Source organism: Vanellus vanellus (genome assembly GCF_965231255.1).
Source record: "Vanellus vanellus genome assembly, chromosome: 3".
Taxonomy (NCBI): Eukaryota; Metazoa; Chordata; class Aves; order Charadriiformes; family Charadriidae; genus Vanellus; species Vanellus vanellus.
Window position 1 is genome coordinate 128,951,908 of NC_138907.1, and position 18,077 is coordinate 128,969,984.

The 18,077-nt window shown below is 53.4% G+C and overlaps 1 protein-coding gene across 1 annotated transcript in view; it reads right to left on the reverse strand.

Annotated features, from left to right (window-relative positions):
• Positions 1–18,077, reverse strand: part of SELENOI (selenoprotein I) — a gene marked incomplete at its 5' end in the record, with an annotated part of 34,696 nt that overhangs the window by 3,711 nt on the left and 12,908 nt on the right. The window contains 8 exons of the mRNA XM_082480955.1: positions 523–705; positions 1,528–1,708; positions 2,548–2,596; positions 4,486–4,594; positions 5,322–5,584; positions 6,020–6,094; positions 7,884–7,992; positions 8,311–8,379. Coding sequence (XP_082337081.1) covers positions 523–705; positions 1,528–1,708; positions 2,548–2,596; positions 4,486–4,594; positions 5,322–5,584; positions 6,020–6,094; positions 7,884–7,992; positions 8,311–8,379 — 1,038 coding nt within the window. The remainder of the gene's footprint in view (positions 1–522; positions 706–1,527; positions 1,709–2,547; positions 2,597–4,485; positions 4,595–5,321; positions 5,585–6,019; positions 6,095–7,883; positions 7,993–8,310; positions 8,380–18,077) is intronic.

An 18,077-nucleotide genomic window follows, 5' to 3' on the forward strand; every position in this document is an offset into this window, starting at 1 on the left:
GCATGTCAGCAAGGTCGCAGACCAAACTCACCAAGCAAAGTAACACCAACAGCACCAACTTTTTATACCAAGACTCCCAAATTAAGCACTCCTGCTCGATGGGCAGACACAGTACCTGCTGCTCCGGGCATCTCCCGGAGCTCCCTTCCCACCGCCCCAGGGTGGGAGTCACCCATGCTGCCTTTCATCCCAGCTGGTCACTAAGCTGCAACCGCAGCCTGGATGAGTTAAACACGGCAGCAGAGATGCAAGTATTTGTTTCGAACTAATCACCGCTACAGCAGCCCCCCATCACGTTGTGTGAAGTTCATTTCAAACCCATGCGACAGCCCGCACAAGCCCCTCGCCAGGAAGTCAGCTCAACTCTTGCATGGTCACAGCCAGCACAAGGAGAGCCCGGCACTCCCCGTTACTCTCACTGACATTCCTGCTTTTAAGCTCCAAACAGCAGCAGCGCCCAAGCAACGCCCGCAGCCAGAGCAGGGCAGCCAAGCCTGAAGCCCACGTGCGGAGTTCACCTACCACGACCACTCCGTAGTGGATGTGCGCCAGGGTGAGGAAAGCAGTTAACAAGTAGAGGAGAAGCGTTTCGCTGTTTGGCGCGAACCCGGACATCACCACAAAGAGTACCGCCGCTATGGGGAGCAGCATCCAGTTCAGAGGCTGGCAGCGCGTGCTGCTCATCTGACAGACGATCAGTTGGCACTGTGGGAAGAGAAAGCTGTCAGAGCTTGCGCCCAGTATCGACTCTGCAAGCCCAGAGCTGCCCACAGTGCAGAGAGGACAGACACGCACATACACGTGCCAATTGTGCCAACCCACTTACAACTACCATCATGCAATTTCACTGAGTTTCTCACTCGGGATCCTTCTTTGCATTAGAATTCCTGGGGGGGGGGGGACACAGAGCAAAGCCTCACGAGGCAGGAAGGCAATTAGGAAACAGGTATCAAGGACATCTTAAAAAGTAAAAGGAGTTCCTTTGAGCTGACCGAGCCATACCAGCATTATCTGCACTATCAGCAGAAAACCCTGCCAAGCAGCAGCGTGACCCGCTGGACCCAGGGCACGGACACACAGCCGCACATCTGAGGTGATGAGCACAAGTGCCTTTGTTAAGGTCTCAGGCAAGCAAAAATGCAAAATGCCGCTAAATCAGATTTTGACAAAAGCTTTAGTCCTCCCCTTTTTATGCTTATCCCCAAAAAGGAAGCAGGAACTCCTTTCGTATTAGCAGTTCGCTATCTACAACACAAGAGGACACCCGCGAGTGTAAACACACTCAATTTAACTAATTCTCTAGTTTCTCAAGAGTGAGAGCTGCAGCGCAAAATTCGCAGACCCCAAACCCTGTCTACTTCCCTGTTTGTTCGTTCAATCACAGCAAAACAGAAAAGCTGTTAAGTTAATCTTCGCGTCTCCCTTCTCTCACATTCGAGCTGGTGTTTTTCTTCCCGCCTCCCAAACAGCCCGGCAGGCTTCACACCCCCCAGGGATAAACTGGAGCATAAAGCAAAAGCTACTTACAGAAATGTTAGCGAAGGCTGTTCCCACCATGAAATAGAAGAGCCTGGGCTGGACCTCCAGGATGTCCGTCGGGGACATGAAGATCCACGTGGTGCAGAGCAGGAAGAGCAACACTGGGGACACCAGCGGCAGCATGATTTCATACACAGAGTGGTGCTTCAAGGTGTTATTTTTATAGGCCCTAAAAGGCAAGCGAAGACATGAGAATACCTGGAACCACAGGTAGAAATACCTGGTCCCTGCCCTCAGGAGAGGGCTGCAAAATCTCACTGGCCATACTGTTGCCCAAAACTGCTGATATCAGTCATAACGATGGTGAAGCGAGGAAGATGCACACCTTCATTGTTAACCCAAAAAGCTCCTGGGTGTCTGGCTCCCTGCGTTGTGACCAGCAGGACTAGCCTACAAAAGCTGGGCCCCCTCCCTGCAAGCCCCTGCTGAGCAGGCTGACAGCCCACTGCTCCCAGTGCACCCTGCAAACTGGGACCTTCATAGAATCACAGAATGGTGTGGGTTGGAAGGGACCTTGAAGATCACCCAGTCCACCCCCCTGCCCTGGGCAGGGCCACCTCCCCCCAGCCCAGGTTGCTCCCAGCCCCGTCCAACCCGGCCTTGAACACCTCCAGGGATGGGGCAGCCACAGCTTCTCGGGGCACCCTGTGCTGGGGGCTCACCGCCCTCACACTGAAAAATTTCTTCCTCATATCTCATGTAAATCTCCTCTCTTCCAGTTTGAAGCCATTCCCCCTCACCCTGTCACTACATGCCTTTGTAAAAAGCCCCTCTCCGGCTTTCTTGTAGGCGCCCTTCAGATACTGGAACACCGCTACAACGTCTCCCCAGAGCCTTCTCTTCTCCAGGATGAACAAACCCAACTCATCTCCTGGTGTGTCAGAGCCCTTTTGTCACATTGAAGACAGTTGCCTGAAAACTGCTATGGAAACCAAGTTCTAAGAGGCTTTGGGGGCTCTGGCAAAGGCGCTAGTGCAGGGAGGGAGACTTGAGGACGGAGAAACTTACTTGTAGAAGTTATAGAGGCTCATGGGCAGCGTCACAGTGAGCGCGCAAGCTGGAAGAGAAAGAGCCACGTTACTGCCCCATGATACAGGGAGACCATCACGTGCACCCCGCGAACGCGCAGGTGGTTGTGCTCTGGTTTAAGTTGCTGACAACAAAAATAGCTCAGGGGCGCACCAAGAATAGCTCGGCACATTTAAAAGTAGGTGCTCGTAATTCTGGGCCAAGAGCTGTAATTACAAGTCAAGTTCTGCTATAAATTAAAGACATCTCAATTTTAAAAACTTGCATTAATGAGCCCAGTATTATGCTTTAAACAGTTACAAAGTTTAATTATAATACTGTCTTTAATGAGACAGGAGGCGAGTTCAAACTCCACAAGCGACACGGCTGTGCGCAACAGAGTTTTCAGTCTTTGTACTAAAGCTAATTTGCTATTTCTCCCGCTGTGAGGAAGCATTTTCAGTTCCCATCGTGCAAAAAAGTTCTTGTCTTTTAACTTGACAAATAATACAAAGAGTCTGAATAACTTTGGAATTCTAGACGTCAACGGGGAACATCATCCGCTACAGTCAAACCCCTGAGAGTCTCTCACAACTCCTTCCATGTTTATACAGCAGTAGGTATTTTAACAGAGCTGTAATCATTCCTGCTTTTAATAACCCAACTCTTATCCAAGTGCACAAATCCAGCCAATGTCGGCATCGTGCCCTATTTTTCACAAAGGAAAAGTGCATTTATTATTCATATGTTGAGTTATACGGCTGCCAAAGGAAAGCTCAGAATATCCACCTGATCGAGGAAAGTGCAAGCATTAGACAACGCAGTTCAAGACAAGCTGACTTGAAATTAAGTAGTTACAATTAATCCCTAAAGAAAGGGACATAGACTAAGAAAAATTAAACTAAGCAGGAACTTCTGAGTAAGCCAAATTTCATCCAGCAAAGACAGCTCTCCGTCGCTAAGCTTCACCTGCATTACTCCCCGCTTTGCAGCGGCTGGTTCTGGCTGACCACTGGAGAGAAAGGCTGGGCTTTTATTTAACTTTATTTATTTTTTTGTATTTAATTTTCCCATGGGTGGATGGAGGGCAGGATCCCCAAGCAGCAGAGTGCTTTTTCCCCACCGCCATGTAACCTCCCTCCTGCAGCAGCCCCAGGCTCCCGCGCAGCGTTTGGGCTCCGGGTCCTGCCCCGGGGCGAGGGAGCCCCAAATCGAGAGTACGCTCTACAAACAGCCCGAGCGCTGGAGGGGGGGGGGGGGCTGCCGGCTCCCATCTGCACACCGGACTGCAGTTTATTCCCTGCAACCCCCCATCTCTCGCTGAAAACAAAGCGTGCTTCCCCTGGGTGACGCAAAGTCCACAGCCCCAGCACTCGGGCAACGCAGGTGTTGGGTTTTCACAGGCTGGCAGGTCCCGGGCACGAGGGAGTCTCCTGCTTTGCATCCGTCCAGGGGCCGGTGCTCAGCTCCGGCTGCATCCCAGCACCGTGGCACACCGGGCCCCGGAGCAGCAGCTCTCATCTGCCCACTGCACCGCTCCAGGCCGGTAAACACCCAGTGTCTGTCGGCACAAACCCTGAGCCCCAGGCAGGCGGCACCGGGGCGATGCCCCGAGCGGCAGCGTGCGCCCGTACCCTCAGGACTGGCACAAAATATACCCGAGGCGCGAGCGCAGCGCTCCGCTGCCTTGCTGTGTTGGTCACCGCAGACCCGGGCAGACCGGAGTTAACTTCTGCAAAGCAACTAAGCAGAAGAGAGCAATGCTTTGAAATGCTGGGAAAGGGCAGGCTGCGAGAACACCCTCAATTAGTCACTTCAATAACAGCCTGCAGGAGCTTTCATTACAGCAAACAGAACAGCGTTATCATGTAATTAAGACATTGGGTTTCATTAAAAAGGTGGAGTTTAAAAGACAGGCTTCAACATGGAGTTTCTTACCAATAATCATTGCAGTGAATAGGTCTCTATATAAGAAATTAAACAGGAAAGGTGCATACCAGGCCTCAACTCCCACAATGGCTGTCACTATGTAGACAATTGAAATGGTCTGAAAGAAAGCACAGGACAAGCAGGCGTGAGCAGCCCCACGGGCGAGTCTGGCAGCGCCCGACCCGGCAGCGCAACGCGCGCGGCAGGCAGCTCGGCAAGTATGCTTTAGGCTACACCATGTTCAGTTCTCCCCACTGGCAGAAACAAGAAAAATAAAATAATTAAAAAAAGAAAATCCACAAACATCCCATGTTGCAAGATGAGGTCTAATAAGTGTAGTAGCTGAGAAGGATACGACCAGGAGCTGCTCCTCGCAGCAGGGGCAAAGATGCCCTCGCACAGCTTGAATCACAGAAGGGTTTGGGTTGGAAGGGACCTTGAAGACCACCCAGTACCACCCCCTGCCGCCCTGGGCAGGGCCACCTCCCTCCCAGGTTGCTCCCAGCCCCGTCCAACCCGGCCTTGAACACCTCCAGGGATGGGGCAGCCACAGCTTCTCGGGGCACCCTGCGCCAGGGGCTCACCGCCCGCACAGCCAAGAATTTCTTCCCAATATCAGATCTAAACCCACCATTGGAAAGCTCTCCTTCTCCATGATGCCTGGAGACAGACTGAAGACACCCACCTCCAGAGCGTGTTGCAGTGACCAATTTACCAGGCTCTGGACACATACCAGAGCTGCATGCATCCCTCGCACATCTCAGTGGGCACTATGGCACCCCGGGCACGCTAGCAGTTTATTGAGCTGCTGCTGAAGCCGACCAGCGGCTGCGGCGCGTACTTACCACCTGGCTGATGTCATATCCCCAGGGCAGGAAGAGGATCCCTGTGTTATACTTCTCCCAGTGGGAGAGGATGAATGAAAACAAGACCACCCATAAGAGGAGGTAGAGAACGAAGACACTGACACCCGTGGAGCCCCGTCCAAAGGTGGAGTAGACTGTCACGACAAAGTACACGCATGCCCAGCTGTCCAGGCCGTGATCAAAGAGCTCTCCCAGGGGCGTGCTGGAGTTGGTCCGGCGAGCCTGTTTCCCGTCAACGCCGTCTGGGAAGAGAAGGAGGAGAAATGGGGATTTTTGCTGGACAAAGCGTGAATCCAGCAAACAGCAGCTTTCACTACCTCCATCCTCTAATGGGGAGTGTGCTTCCCACCCCCCCACTCTACTTGAGACTGAAAATTGCAATAAAGTCTGAAGATATTATATTTACTTAAACCAGACCAAAGACAATTTCAGAATTTGTCTCAAAGCCGGTTCCAGCATCCTCCTTTCACATCAGCTGCTCTGGGACAACTTCCTTCTACTCACTTTGCAAAGCAGCTCCCAGAAACTGCTCTAGACCTGAGCAGCAATTGGAATAGTGCATGGCAGAAGCCCAGAATCAAAGATTTCTCAACGGGCTCAGAGATAAGATGACATGCAGACGCAGCGTGAATGGACAACAGACAAAAACCCCCACAATCAACTAGATAAAGTCTTACCTAATGTATAGGCAATGAAGTTGAGGAGGCCCACAATGACCCACACTCCGTTTGGAACATGCTGGTGATCAGGAGCTGCAGAGATCAGAAAGACCCAAGTCAGGACAGCTCAGTATGTACTTTGAATGAGTTTATTTTGGCACAAGAGGCACAGCAACAAGGACCGGCAGCTCACTGAGACAAAGCACCTACACAACTCAAACAGCAGAACTGAGCTGTTACCTTTCTGGGACATGGCAGCAGAGACGGTCACTGAGGACTCTGGTTTCCAGGACATACTTTTCCTCTGTCCCCAGCCCCCCAAAGTCACAGGATCTAAGAACTGGTGATGGCAGCTAGCAACTGCAGCCCAAACGCATGGCATGGAACTGTATGCAGATCAGACTCTCCTCAATGACTTGCTCATAGAACATCAAGTAGAGCCTCTTTGAGATGTGGTAACACCCTGCGCCTCTGCAGACACAGGTGAGGATTCCCCTCCCACTCTCCAGTCTGCATTCTGCCAATTGAAACGGAGTTCCTCCTTAATAACATCTCCACCTCCTCCAGCACTGTCGGCAGACAGCCAGCCTAGCTCTCTGCAACTGAGGGAGCCCAAAGGTGCATGTGAAAAAAAGCAGGAGGAGGCATGGCTTCTTGGCAGCAACCTCGCAGCAGGGCACATGGAGGTCTCGTAGGGGGAGCAATGATCCTATGGCCATCCCATGCCACCTCCTGTTTCCTTAGAGTAGCACGATGGTGCCTTCCCACCAGCAAACGGAGGGTGTCACATCTACAAAACCATCTGATGAGGAGGGGAGGCACAAGCTTCTGGAGGCCTCACCAGCAAAATGAAAAGTTCTCTTTCCAAGCAGGTCCCAAAAGGTCCCAAAGCATGAGCTTCACCATCCTTCTGGCAGAGCCCAAGTTTCTGGACATCTGATGTCCTGGGGATTCTCACACCAAACTTCCTTCCCTGAGCTACTGTCAGCTTTTCTTCCTATAGCTTATGGTCCAAAACACAGTCCACATCTCAGCTAACAGCCACTATGCCACCCAAGCTTTTGACAGCCTGGCACATTGAGAACAGCACTCATCTACCTACTTGATAAAGACAATCCCAAGACACCAGTATTTTTCCCACTTAACTGTGTTTTGACGATTGGCTCAGTTTTAGAAGAACTAGATGAACTCTTCTGAGCAACCTAAACCAAACCTCACAGGGGCAAAGGGAGAAAAAAATATAGAGGAAGCTATTGATAAGAGACTTGAGAGTTATCACGCTGTATTAATCTGGGACACCCCCCCGAGGAAGGGGACACAACTGAACCTTCGGATTCACGAACAGATGAACATGGGTACTGTTAGAAAGTTTAAAGTTGTGCATCTCCTTGCCTTATGCAGAATGGTGAAGCTGAGAAAGAGGATTTTGCCTTTGTTAGTCTGAATGTGGCACCGGCATAATTTTGTGAGAGGGCAATTAGTTGGGATGCAAAGAACAAGGCTCTACCTGCTGACTTCAGGGAAGCAGAGTTTCCTACATTACCCTGTTAGATTTTACACTAAGGGCACTGGGGTCTTGTCTGCTCTGTAGGCAGAGCCAATTCCTACTCAAGATTTCAGCTGTTTCCTCCTCCCTCGCCCGCAGGCTGCCAGCCAGACGCATGTCCACCCAGCAGCCAGAGGGAAGGCGTCGTATTCGGACAAGTCCTCATCATGAAGCCCAGCAAGTTCAACCCCTCAGCTTTGTCTCTCCTCTGACACAGCCCCCTGTCTCTGGGAACGCCCAGACTAAGAGGTCTTATCAACCAGAAGTCACGGCAGAGGAGGTGACAGACTTCACCGCTCCGATGCTCCACATCCAAACGGGAACATGCAGCCTTACCAGAAGCATAAAAGTCAGGGTCGAAGTATGCCATGAGGAAGAAGTTGAAGACAAGCAGCAGGAAGCCAGAAAACGTTATCAAGTTTGGGGCCAGCCAGGTAGGGAAGATCTATGGGAAAGCAGCAAAAGAACACATGAACTCATTAAAACACATAATAAGGACCACATGCTGCTCCCAGCCATGGCAGAGACCTGGTTACAATCATCCAGGCCTCAGACAACACCACTGAGTCGCATCTGGCATATCACGGGGCAGCAGGAAGCTTTAGGCTGCGATGCAGTGAGCTCAGGGCAGGCTGGAAGGCAGCACCCTTTGTAATTAGTTGCACCACAAACGAAGCAGGGCTTTTCAGCTGACAGTTTTACAGAGAAGACTTTGTGGTGGCTGGAGTTTTGCTGTCCCACTCAGGGCAGGACGAGGTCTCACCTTCACTATCGTGTTCCAGAAGGGATGCATGACGTACAGAGACAGGGGGTTGCTGTCCACGGCGCTGTACTGTGAACGACAAGGGAAAAACAAAACACAATGATTAGGACTCCAACAACACTTGCGAAAAGGCAGAAATCCCAAATATTGAGCTTTCTGTGAGGACACCTGCTACCTGAGTCTTGGCATTGCAAGAACACTTCGGTCAGGAATGGAGTCTCACCAGGGAGGGTGCTAAACAACCCAAAAAGCGCCCACGAGCTCCAGCGACACTGGCCACGGACCCGCAGAGGCAGCCCTGAGGTGCCCTGAGCAGCCCCACGAGAAGAGTGGGTAGCATGCCCACCATGGCAGTTTCTGGAAGGTGGGGAGAGACTCGGGGACGCACAACCTCTTTTGCAGCCAACGCTCCCGCCAGAGCCCCACACCCCGATGGCCACCCCACAGGTCACTCTTCACAAGCTGGAGGAGAAGCGACAGTCCGTGGCCCCAGGCATCCACAGCATGGGACCGACCCACAGAGGACAGCTTGGCTTGCTCTTGCTTGAGCAACCCTGTTAGAGTCCTGCCCCACAAGATGAGCAGGACCAGGGACCTTCACAGCTCAGCACCCGAAGGCACCGTGCAGAAGGGGAGGGGGACACCTCCCCACCAGCCATGAGAGCTGGGGCCACTCCTGCAGCCCCACTGGTCTCCAGGCTCCTCAGCTCTCACACACAGCTCCCCTTTCACCAAACGCTCCAGGACACCAATGAGCCCCCTTGGTGGGGCCCCCAAAATGGAAGACTCTTCTCTGATGGACAGGATACTAACAGAGAGCTTAGAGAGACACATTTGTGTGCTGACAGCTCCCAGCAACACAGACACAACCAGTGACTGACCCCAGAGGTCCTGCACGAGAGGTTCCGTCAAGGACTAAGCCCATTGAGATGGCCGCTATCGCTGTCTCACCCATCTCCAGTCACTTGGAAGAGACTTTCTCCTTCCGGAAAGACAGCAGGCATTTATGAGCAAGGTCCTCCCTTGTCCTGCAGATACTCCAAAACACCACATACACCACCATACCACCACACATCCGCAAGTATCTCCAAATCCCACACATCCTGTCAAGTTTCAGGCACAGAGGGTCATTTGGCACTAGAGAGAGACACAGAGGCACCAGCTTCCCAGTGCAGCCACACAGGTGACCTGGGCTGGTTCACAGGCACCAGGCCCCAATGCAGGAGGAGGGGACAGAGATTGGGACCAGCAAGGGAGCGAAGTAATCGTAGCCAAACAAGTGACAGATGTCGCTGTTTGGAGGTAGGACCCATGTCATTTTTCCTTTTTCAGTTGGGGCCGAGCAGTTTGAAGCAGATGCCTGCTCACCTGGTGAAGGATCAGCATCTTGCTCCTTGCCTGTGTCCAGCTCGGTGAGCTGGACTCCACGTTTCCAAAGGGGGAGGACTGCTGGGTGAACACCAGAGGACCGTGGGTACCCCACATGAGACGGGTGTCAGAGGGCTCCTCTCCATTAAGGCACTGCGATTTCCGCAGAGGCAGCTGCTGCCCTTGGGAAATGGGGAAGAGCTCTTGCCCCTCACCCCACTGCTTTCAGATCATTTGAGGTGGTTGGGGTGTGTATGTGGTGGGGAAAATGAAAATAGAAATAAAAATCAAAGACCTAGACAAGCTGTGAAACAGTTTCCAGTTAGAAAGTTAAAATTTGACATCATTTGGCTCTGAAGAGCACCATGAGCTGCTATCTGCTCTCCAGCTCACAGTCCTTTCCTAGAAAAGATTACCCCGTCTAAAGTCCTCTTCCCTAAGTAATACTTTGATAAGAATCCCAAGAAAAAATGTCATACGCTACAGAACTCCTCAGTTCACATGCTCAGGGCTGAGCAGGGCAGGTCCGCGTGCCCACCCACCCACCCTGGGACCCCACGGATGGGACAACACCCCCGCAGCTCCCCACCATCAGCATCTGTTGCCATTCCACGGAAGTCGAATCCCGAGCAATGTTATGGAAAGTAATCAAAGCCTCCACCCCTCCTGCACCACCACCGACATTATGTCCTCGAGATAAGGGGAGTTTGGCTGGTAAAAGGAAACCCATCAGCTCCGGGTCCCCACCCACCCCACGGCCTTCAACCAGCCACCGTCTCTGCACCCATGGCTTGTTCCTCCCTCTGTGCTCCTCTCCTTGGCTGGAAGCCCTGGAAGAAAAGGGGACAGACCGTCCGTTTCAAAAGCAGGCTGCCCAGAAAGGTTGTGGAGTCTCCCACTCTGGAGCCATTCCAAACCCGCCTGGATGCCGTCCTGTGCAACTGCTGGAGGTGCCCCTGCTCTGGTGGGGGGTTGGACTAGATGATCTCCAGAGGTCCCTTCCAACCCTGACCAGCCTGGGATTCTGTGATTCTCTGTGAAAGTGGTGGGAAAGGGCAAAGCAACACCCCACAAGAAGGGGCACCAGGTCTCGCCGGGCTCTGAGCACACAGGCTAAGAGCTCACAGCATTTCTTCCTAATCGGGGGAATCCCATCCTTGGCAAGCATTTCTGGACCCCCAGCACCTCTTCCCTGTCCTCCTCATGATGGGTTAGTCCATCTCGTTGGTGGTTAGCCCCAGTGCTTACATCCCCATGTCAGCAAGCCCGTAGGAGCTGCAGAACAAGCAGCTACAAAACCCCAAACTCGATGGCACGGGGAGGCAAGGTTTAAGCCGCGAGGAATTTCCATCCCAGCTTAATGCAATTTTGGGGGACAAAATTCCAAACTCTTTACGAGATAATAGGATTTGAACCACTGGAAGAGGAGAGGTGGAGATTGATTAAATCTCATTATCCTCAAAACAGCCTGGAACAAGAAAACAGATGCGACGCTTGGGCAAGGCAGGGGAAGCGCTCTGGAGTTTCTGTGCTCATGTTTATAAGGCACCTCGGGGATGTTTCCACAGGCCCGTGTCCCGGGAAGCTTTCCCCTCTCCCCCCACTCTTGGGGACTGGGGATAACAGCCAGTAAGCAGCTTTTCCCCACGGTCACACATGTTCCCACCTTGCTTGCAGAACTCAAAGACCTGGAATGACCGGTTTCTCGGGGGAGAGGGCAGCTGTCTTGCAGAGATTTGCCAAGACAACCATGCCAGCTTCAACCGGTCTTCCAGAGGGACACTCCTTTGCCTGCTGAGCAAGGCAGGTAGGTCCTCTGCCAGCTCAGAGGACAGCAACAGACCAAAGCGACCGAGCTGGGGCTGGCTCTGGCACCAGGCTGCCTGCCACCCGAAGGGACAGCGCTCCCAGGCAGCCGGGACAAGGCTGCCTGCCCAGGACAGCCGCCTGCCAGAATACCAATGACCTGCCGGGCATCTGCAGCAGCAAAACTCAAAAACGTCCACCATACCCAGCCTCCCCGCAACTGCTTTTCATTATTTGGTTTCCTTCCTGCAGTCACTCCTCTTCTACCTTTCTGCTCCGTAGGGGACAGCAAGCCAGCAGCGCTGCCGGAGACGCTGGCAGCGGGCGAAGGAGGAGGGACAGGGACCACAGGCACGATCACCATCTTCTACGGGTGCAGGTCCTCTGCATGGCCAGAGCTGGAAGCAAAGCAAGCTGCGGAGATGCTTCACAAGTCCCTTCCAGTGCCTGAAGGGGCTCCGGGAGAGCTGGGGAGGGACTCTGGATCAGGGAGGGGAGCCATGGGATGAGGGGGAACGGTTTTAAACTGGAAGTGGGGAGATTTAGATGAAATATCAAGAAGAAATTGTTTACACTGAGGGTGGTGAGACACTGGCCCAGGTTGCCCAGAGAGGTGGGAGATGCCCCATCCCTGGAAACATTCCAGGCCGAGTTGGATGGGGCTCTGAGCAACCTGGTCTAGTTGGAGATGTCCCGGCTCACAGCAGGGGGTTGGACCAGATGGCCTTTAAAGGTCCCTTCCCACCAAAACTATTTGACGATTCAATGATTCCATGAATTGAAGAGAGCCGGTCACGCCATGCTGGTGATGGAGGCAGCAGCCTGTCCTTACAGGCAGTCCTCAGCCAGGCTCCTCGTTCCCATGTCTGCTCTCCAGGGTCAGTGATTTTGGAGACTGACATTCCCGAGAAATACAGGCTCAGGATATCTGTCTCGATCCACCTGTTCATGCACAGTTGTGCCTCAGAGAAAAGCTGAGGAAGGGGCCCAACGGCCCCCGAGAGCGCCAGGCTGGGGCACGGGGCTCGTACTCCCCCAGAGCTCATCTCCCACTCTGCTGCTGCCGTTGCTCTCATGACACACTCGTAAAACACAGCAGTGCTTTAGCTCACTACACTCCATCGTTCACTCATCTCATCCTCACTGCAAATTAGCATCATCGTTTCCATTTTGGATCTCTACACATCAGCCTAGTGACTCACGCATGTGACTATTCTCCTTCTCCAAGTCATTTTGCTATCGCAGCCGATGACTCCCACCAGTTAGGACTCTTGATTTCTCCCTCATTTTCAGGGAGAGAAGGTCAAACAAAAAGCGTGAGCGCACGGAAGGAATTTCATACACCCCAGAGGCTCCTTCTCAAAGCAGACAGACATTTATACCAGGCCCTGCTCTAAACTAGCACCGCGCACACGGATGCCGCTTCTCCCTGATCGCAGGAAGGAGCCGGCCCAGCTCAGACAGTCCCCTCGGGATTTCGTATTAAACTTCTTAAGAAAAGAGCAAAGCCAACTTTGCAGCAACAATCTCATCACCTGCACTGTGCGGCGGCAGCCTCCCCTGTACCCCATCCCTGCCAGGACAGCCACGGGATCGCTCAGCCCCGGCTCGCTCCATCCGGCCACCCCGCAGGGCGCCACGGGGCATCCCAACAGTCAGCAGACAGTGCCGGCTACCACGGAGCCATCAGCAGCAAGCTGACTGCCGTCATGGGATTTAAAGACACGAATGGCTCATACAGCTTAAAAACAATGTTAATCATGCAACCGGGACGCTTCTGGAAGATCCAATTATGTGTCCAAGGAGGAAAAAAAAAAAATATACAGATTTATAGCCCAGATTCTACTAATAGCCTTCCTGTCCAGAAAAACAATTCCACTTTTAAGTAATCCGGTTACCCGGAGCCAGCAGCAGACCGAACACTGTCACAGGAGTGCCCTGGGCGCACTGGTGTCAGACACCCAAGCAGATCCAGGGTGGGCTGGGGGAGGACAGCACTGGTGGCAGAGGCACCCACACTGGTGACAGCAAGCAAAGATGGATTTGTACACCCCGTTTTACTTGCAGGCGCTTCGGCAAGGTCCATGGCAGCCTGCCCTGCCGGCCCCAAGCCTGCATTTCACCGCTTGCGGCAGGAGTGGGTCAGAAGCAGCCTCGGCAGAGCAGCTCCATCAAGTCCATAAGGCCGTTTCCTACAAATCTCCTTAAGTACGAAGAGGGCACAAGGCTAAGAACCTTCTCCCATCAGGCTTGAGATAAGCCAGGAGGCAGCGAACATGACAATCCCTGGCAAACGTAATTGAGCAGAGCCGTGCCAGTGCAAACAATTCACATTTGCACTATGCCCACACTCCGCTGACGCACAAGCAGTCACATCATGCTTTAATGGTACTTATTAACTCCAGACCTGTTTATTTTTTCTAAGGTCACTTCTCAGCTGGCATAAGAATGGAGCACGTTGGCAGCGGTAAACCTGCAACCACCACAGGAGCCCCCCCAGGGTTTGGCTCCCACCAGGAGCAGCATCAGCTCAGCAGTCAGAAAACAGCAGGGAGAGCGTCCCGCCTGCGGCAGGGAGGACCGCCCGAGCAGCCGGCGGCGCAAGCTTCAACGCCAGCATCGCTTCCCTCCTCCTGCCTGTTTCCCATCATGCAGGGTTTGGACACCTAGCAGTTAAAGATGCTTCAGCACGCAGGGGTCCCAGCAAGGTCAGAGCCCCTCTCCTCCATAGGGAACGGCCACACTGAGCAGGAGCCTCCTTCCCGCTCCCCAAGCCCCGCGGGATGTGCAAATTCATTGGGAAAAACAGATTTCTGCCCTGCCGACACTCTCACATTCAGACCCTCAGCTCTCACTGGCACCAGCAGGGAGATTATCCCCCACCTTCTGCAAAGACGGTGGTGGGACCACTCCTCCAGCAAAGCCGATAGTGACAAGCGTCAGGGAGAAGCTCGCTCTTCCCCGCAGCTCCACGGGCACAAGAGGAGTTTGGGACCGCTGACGTGGTGGATGAGGAGCGTGTGGCAACGGCCCCACTCCAGCAGGAGGAATCAGCTGTGGGGAGAGCAGTCCTCATCGGGCCAACAGCTCTGCCTCAGAGCAGAGGTACTGCAGGGGGACAAAACGAGCACGCTTGGGTGCCAAGCATCAGCAAGAGGTCTGGGCAGAGCCAATACACAGCACATCTCCACCCAGCCTAACCCAGAGCCAGCCCCTCCACGGGCCAGACTCGCTCTCCAGCACAGTGGCTCATGAAGGGACCAGCCTGAGGTCACCCCAGGAGCTCACCTTACAAAGACCCACCGACAGGGACCCCGCACACCGGTCAGTCCTCATCCAGAGGGCTGCAACTCCGCACCAGCACCAGGGTCACCCTGCAGTGGGACAGAGTGGACAGCCAACCCCACCACCCTACTGCCAACTCCCAACCCCATCCCATCACGGTGCTGGGGGAGGGAAATCATTTCCCTGTGGATACGTAACATGGAGCAACACTTGATGTTGATGGCAGGCTTCAGCAAACAGCCTGCCAGTCTCCACTGCACCCAGGAGTGCTCTGTTTGGGAGCATTAAATATCCATGAATACGTGTCACCACCACTTCTGCTACAGTTCGAGGTGATCAGCTGCAGAAAGGATGGACAGATGGTGAGCACAGGAGCGGGAAAGATGAACCGTCAGGGCCCTGAGGCAGGGATGCAGTTCGAGGAGGATCAGCCAGCGAGGAACCTCTGGAGTGGGAACCGAGGGATCAGAGCAGTGACTCTGGGGAGGAAGAAAAGGCAGGAGCAAAAATGCACAAACAGGAAACCCATTACAATGACGCTGCAACAGCCAACTTTCCTACTGCTTCCAGAGCTGTTATAAACTTTGAACAAGAGGGCTGAAGTACCTGAGAGGGGCACCAGAGCAGTTTTGCAAGCCTGCTCCTGGTGCCCGAGGAGAACAGAAGGGACCAGGGTGAGCATGGCAGTGCAACCCAGGCAAGGAGGCAGGGCAGGAGGCAGCAGCCGCCCTCCATCCCCATCCCCAGGAACACTTCGACTTCCACCCTGTGCCCTCCCGAGGGCCTTCACCCCCAGCAGACCACTCCAAACCCCGTTTTCTGCTGGGTCGGCGAGGTGAATTGGCCCCTCCAGCCTGGGCTGCCCCTTGCAGCTCCCTCCAGGGAGATAGGGATGCTTGCAAGATCGCAGCTCTAGTCTCCTCTCCAGAGGACCACAAGGCCACGGCAGAACTGGGCCAAATCCAGGAAAGAGTTGGGTTTGATGCCAACCCACCAACCAGGAGAATACACGAGTCAGTGCAAGAAAAGAGAGTTCGTTACAAACCCTAGAAAAATAAATCAAGTTGAACTTTTAAGCATACCTACCAAAGGAAAACACAAGCCCACGCACATCAGGAGATGATTACAGATGAACCAAGGCGCTGCGGGGAAGGAGGGGGAAGACTACCTTCAAGTTTCGACAGAGCCTACGTGAAAGGCACCAACAAAACATTTCTTCCCAAAGCACATCACCCTCTACAGCACGTAACACTGCCTCTCTATATCCCTCATCCCACCTCCCCATGAAGAGGAAATTCACAACTAACAGAAAAAAGCTGTGTTACTTCCTAAGCCCTGACATCCTGCTTCGTGCAAGACTTGAAGCACAGCAAGTCAGGTCAATTATACAAGCCCCAACAACACGGCCATTTTCTGAGCCAGCTACGGGAAGCGATACTTTAATTTCCACAACGGACTCCAGTTCTCTTCCAAACAGTCCCAGCAGCCAAATACTTGCTGCTAATTAGCAGAGAGTGACTTTTATGATGGTGTTCACTGTAGCCAGGATTCAACACACACCAATAAACATCGCAGTAAACTTTCAGCGCAATTAAAGAGACCCAAGATGGACTGACAAGCAGCCTACGCTATTTTTAAATGACCTCTTTGCACATCTTACGACACTGGGCGAGCACTCAGTGCAGAGCTGCGACCTGGCTCCCTCCACATGCCACCCACCATCAAGTCATCATTGAGTCCAACCATCAACCCAGCACTGCCCAGCCCACCACTAACCCACGTCCCTCAGCACCACAGCTGCCTGGCTTTTGAACCCCTCCAGGGATGGCGACTGCACCACTGCCCTGGGCAGCCTCTGCCAGTGCTTCACAACACTTTCAGGGAAAGAATTTTTCCTAATATCCATCCTAAACCTCCCCTGGTGCAACTTGAGGCCCTTCCCTCTTGTCCTATCATCTGTTACTAGAGAGAAGACCATTTTGGGACCAGTTCTGCACTGACAACGGGGACAGGGGAGCCGAGCAGCGCCGGAGCACTTGGCCAGCTGCCTGCTCCATATAGAGGGTGTGGGAGACAGATACAATCATCTCAGCAGACTCCAAGCAGGACAGCAAAGATCTATCAGATATCCAAAGCAAAAATGCAGAGTAAGTAACATACTTTTTTCTTTTTAAAGGGAATCTGAAGAGCAAAAGGCTGCTGAGGAGAAGCTCTGCTTCCTACTCCTGAGAAAGGCGCCTGGTTTTGGCAGATGTCCCCAACCCCCAGAGCCGGGGACAGCAATCTTCTGTTTCAGGTGGGGCAAAGGAGGCAGAGGGATGCGGGCAGCAGTCAGCTGGGCAGAGCAGGAGTTGCATCCTTCACCTGCACAGCAAGAGAAGAGCCAGGAGGGCTCCCGCTGTGGCCTTTCAGTAGTTAAAGGGGGTGTATAAGAAAGATGGGGACAAACTTTTTAGCAGGGCCTGTTGCGATAGGGCAAGTGGTGACGGCCTAAAACTTAAAGAGGGGAGATTCAGACCGGATATAAGGAAGAAATGTTCTACACTGAGGGCAGTGAGCACCTGGCGCAGGTTGCCCAGAGAGGTGGTGGCTGCCCCATCCTTGGAAACATTCCAGGCCAGGCTGGACAAGGCTCTGAGCGACCTGATGTAGTTGAAGATCATAGAATCACAGAATGGTTTAGGTTGGAAGGGACCTTGAAGATCACCCAGTCCCACCCCCCTGCCCTGGGCAGGGACACCTCCCCCCAGCCCAGGTTGCTCCCAGCCCCGTCCAACCTGGCCTTGAACACCTCCAGGGATGGGGCAGCCACAGCTTCTCGGGGCACCCTGCGCCAGGGGCTCACCACCCTCACACTGAAAAATTTCCTCCTAATATCTCATGTAAATCTCCACTCTTTCCGTTTGAAGCCATTCCCCCTCATCCTATCCCTACATGCTTTTGTAAAACATCCCTCCCCAGCTCTCCTGTAGGCCCCCTTTAGGCACTGGAAGGCTGCTATAACATCTCCCCAGAGCCTTCTCTTCTCCAGGTTGATCCCCCCAACTCTCCCAGCCTGTCCTCCCAGCAGAGGGGCTCCAGCCCTCTGATCATCTTTGTGGCCCTCCTCTGGACCCACTCCACCATGTCCATGTCTTTCCTATGTTGGGGGCTCCAGAGCTGGACGCAGTACTACAGGTGAGGTCTCACCAGAGTAGAGGGGCAGAATCACCTCCCACATGTCCCTGCTCATGGCAGGGGGTTGGACTAGATGGCCTTTAAAGGTCCCTTCCAACCCAAACCATTCTGTGATTCTATGACAGGGCAAG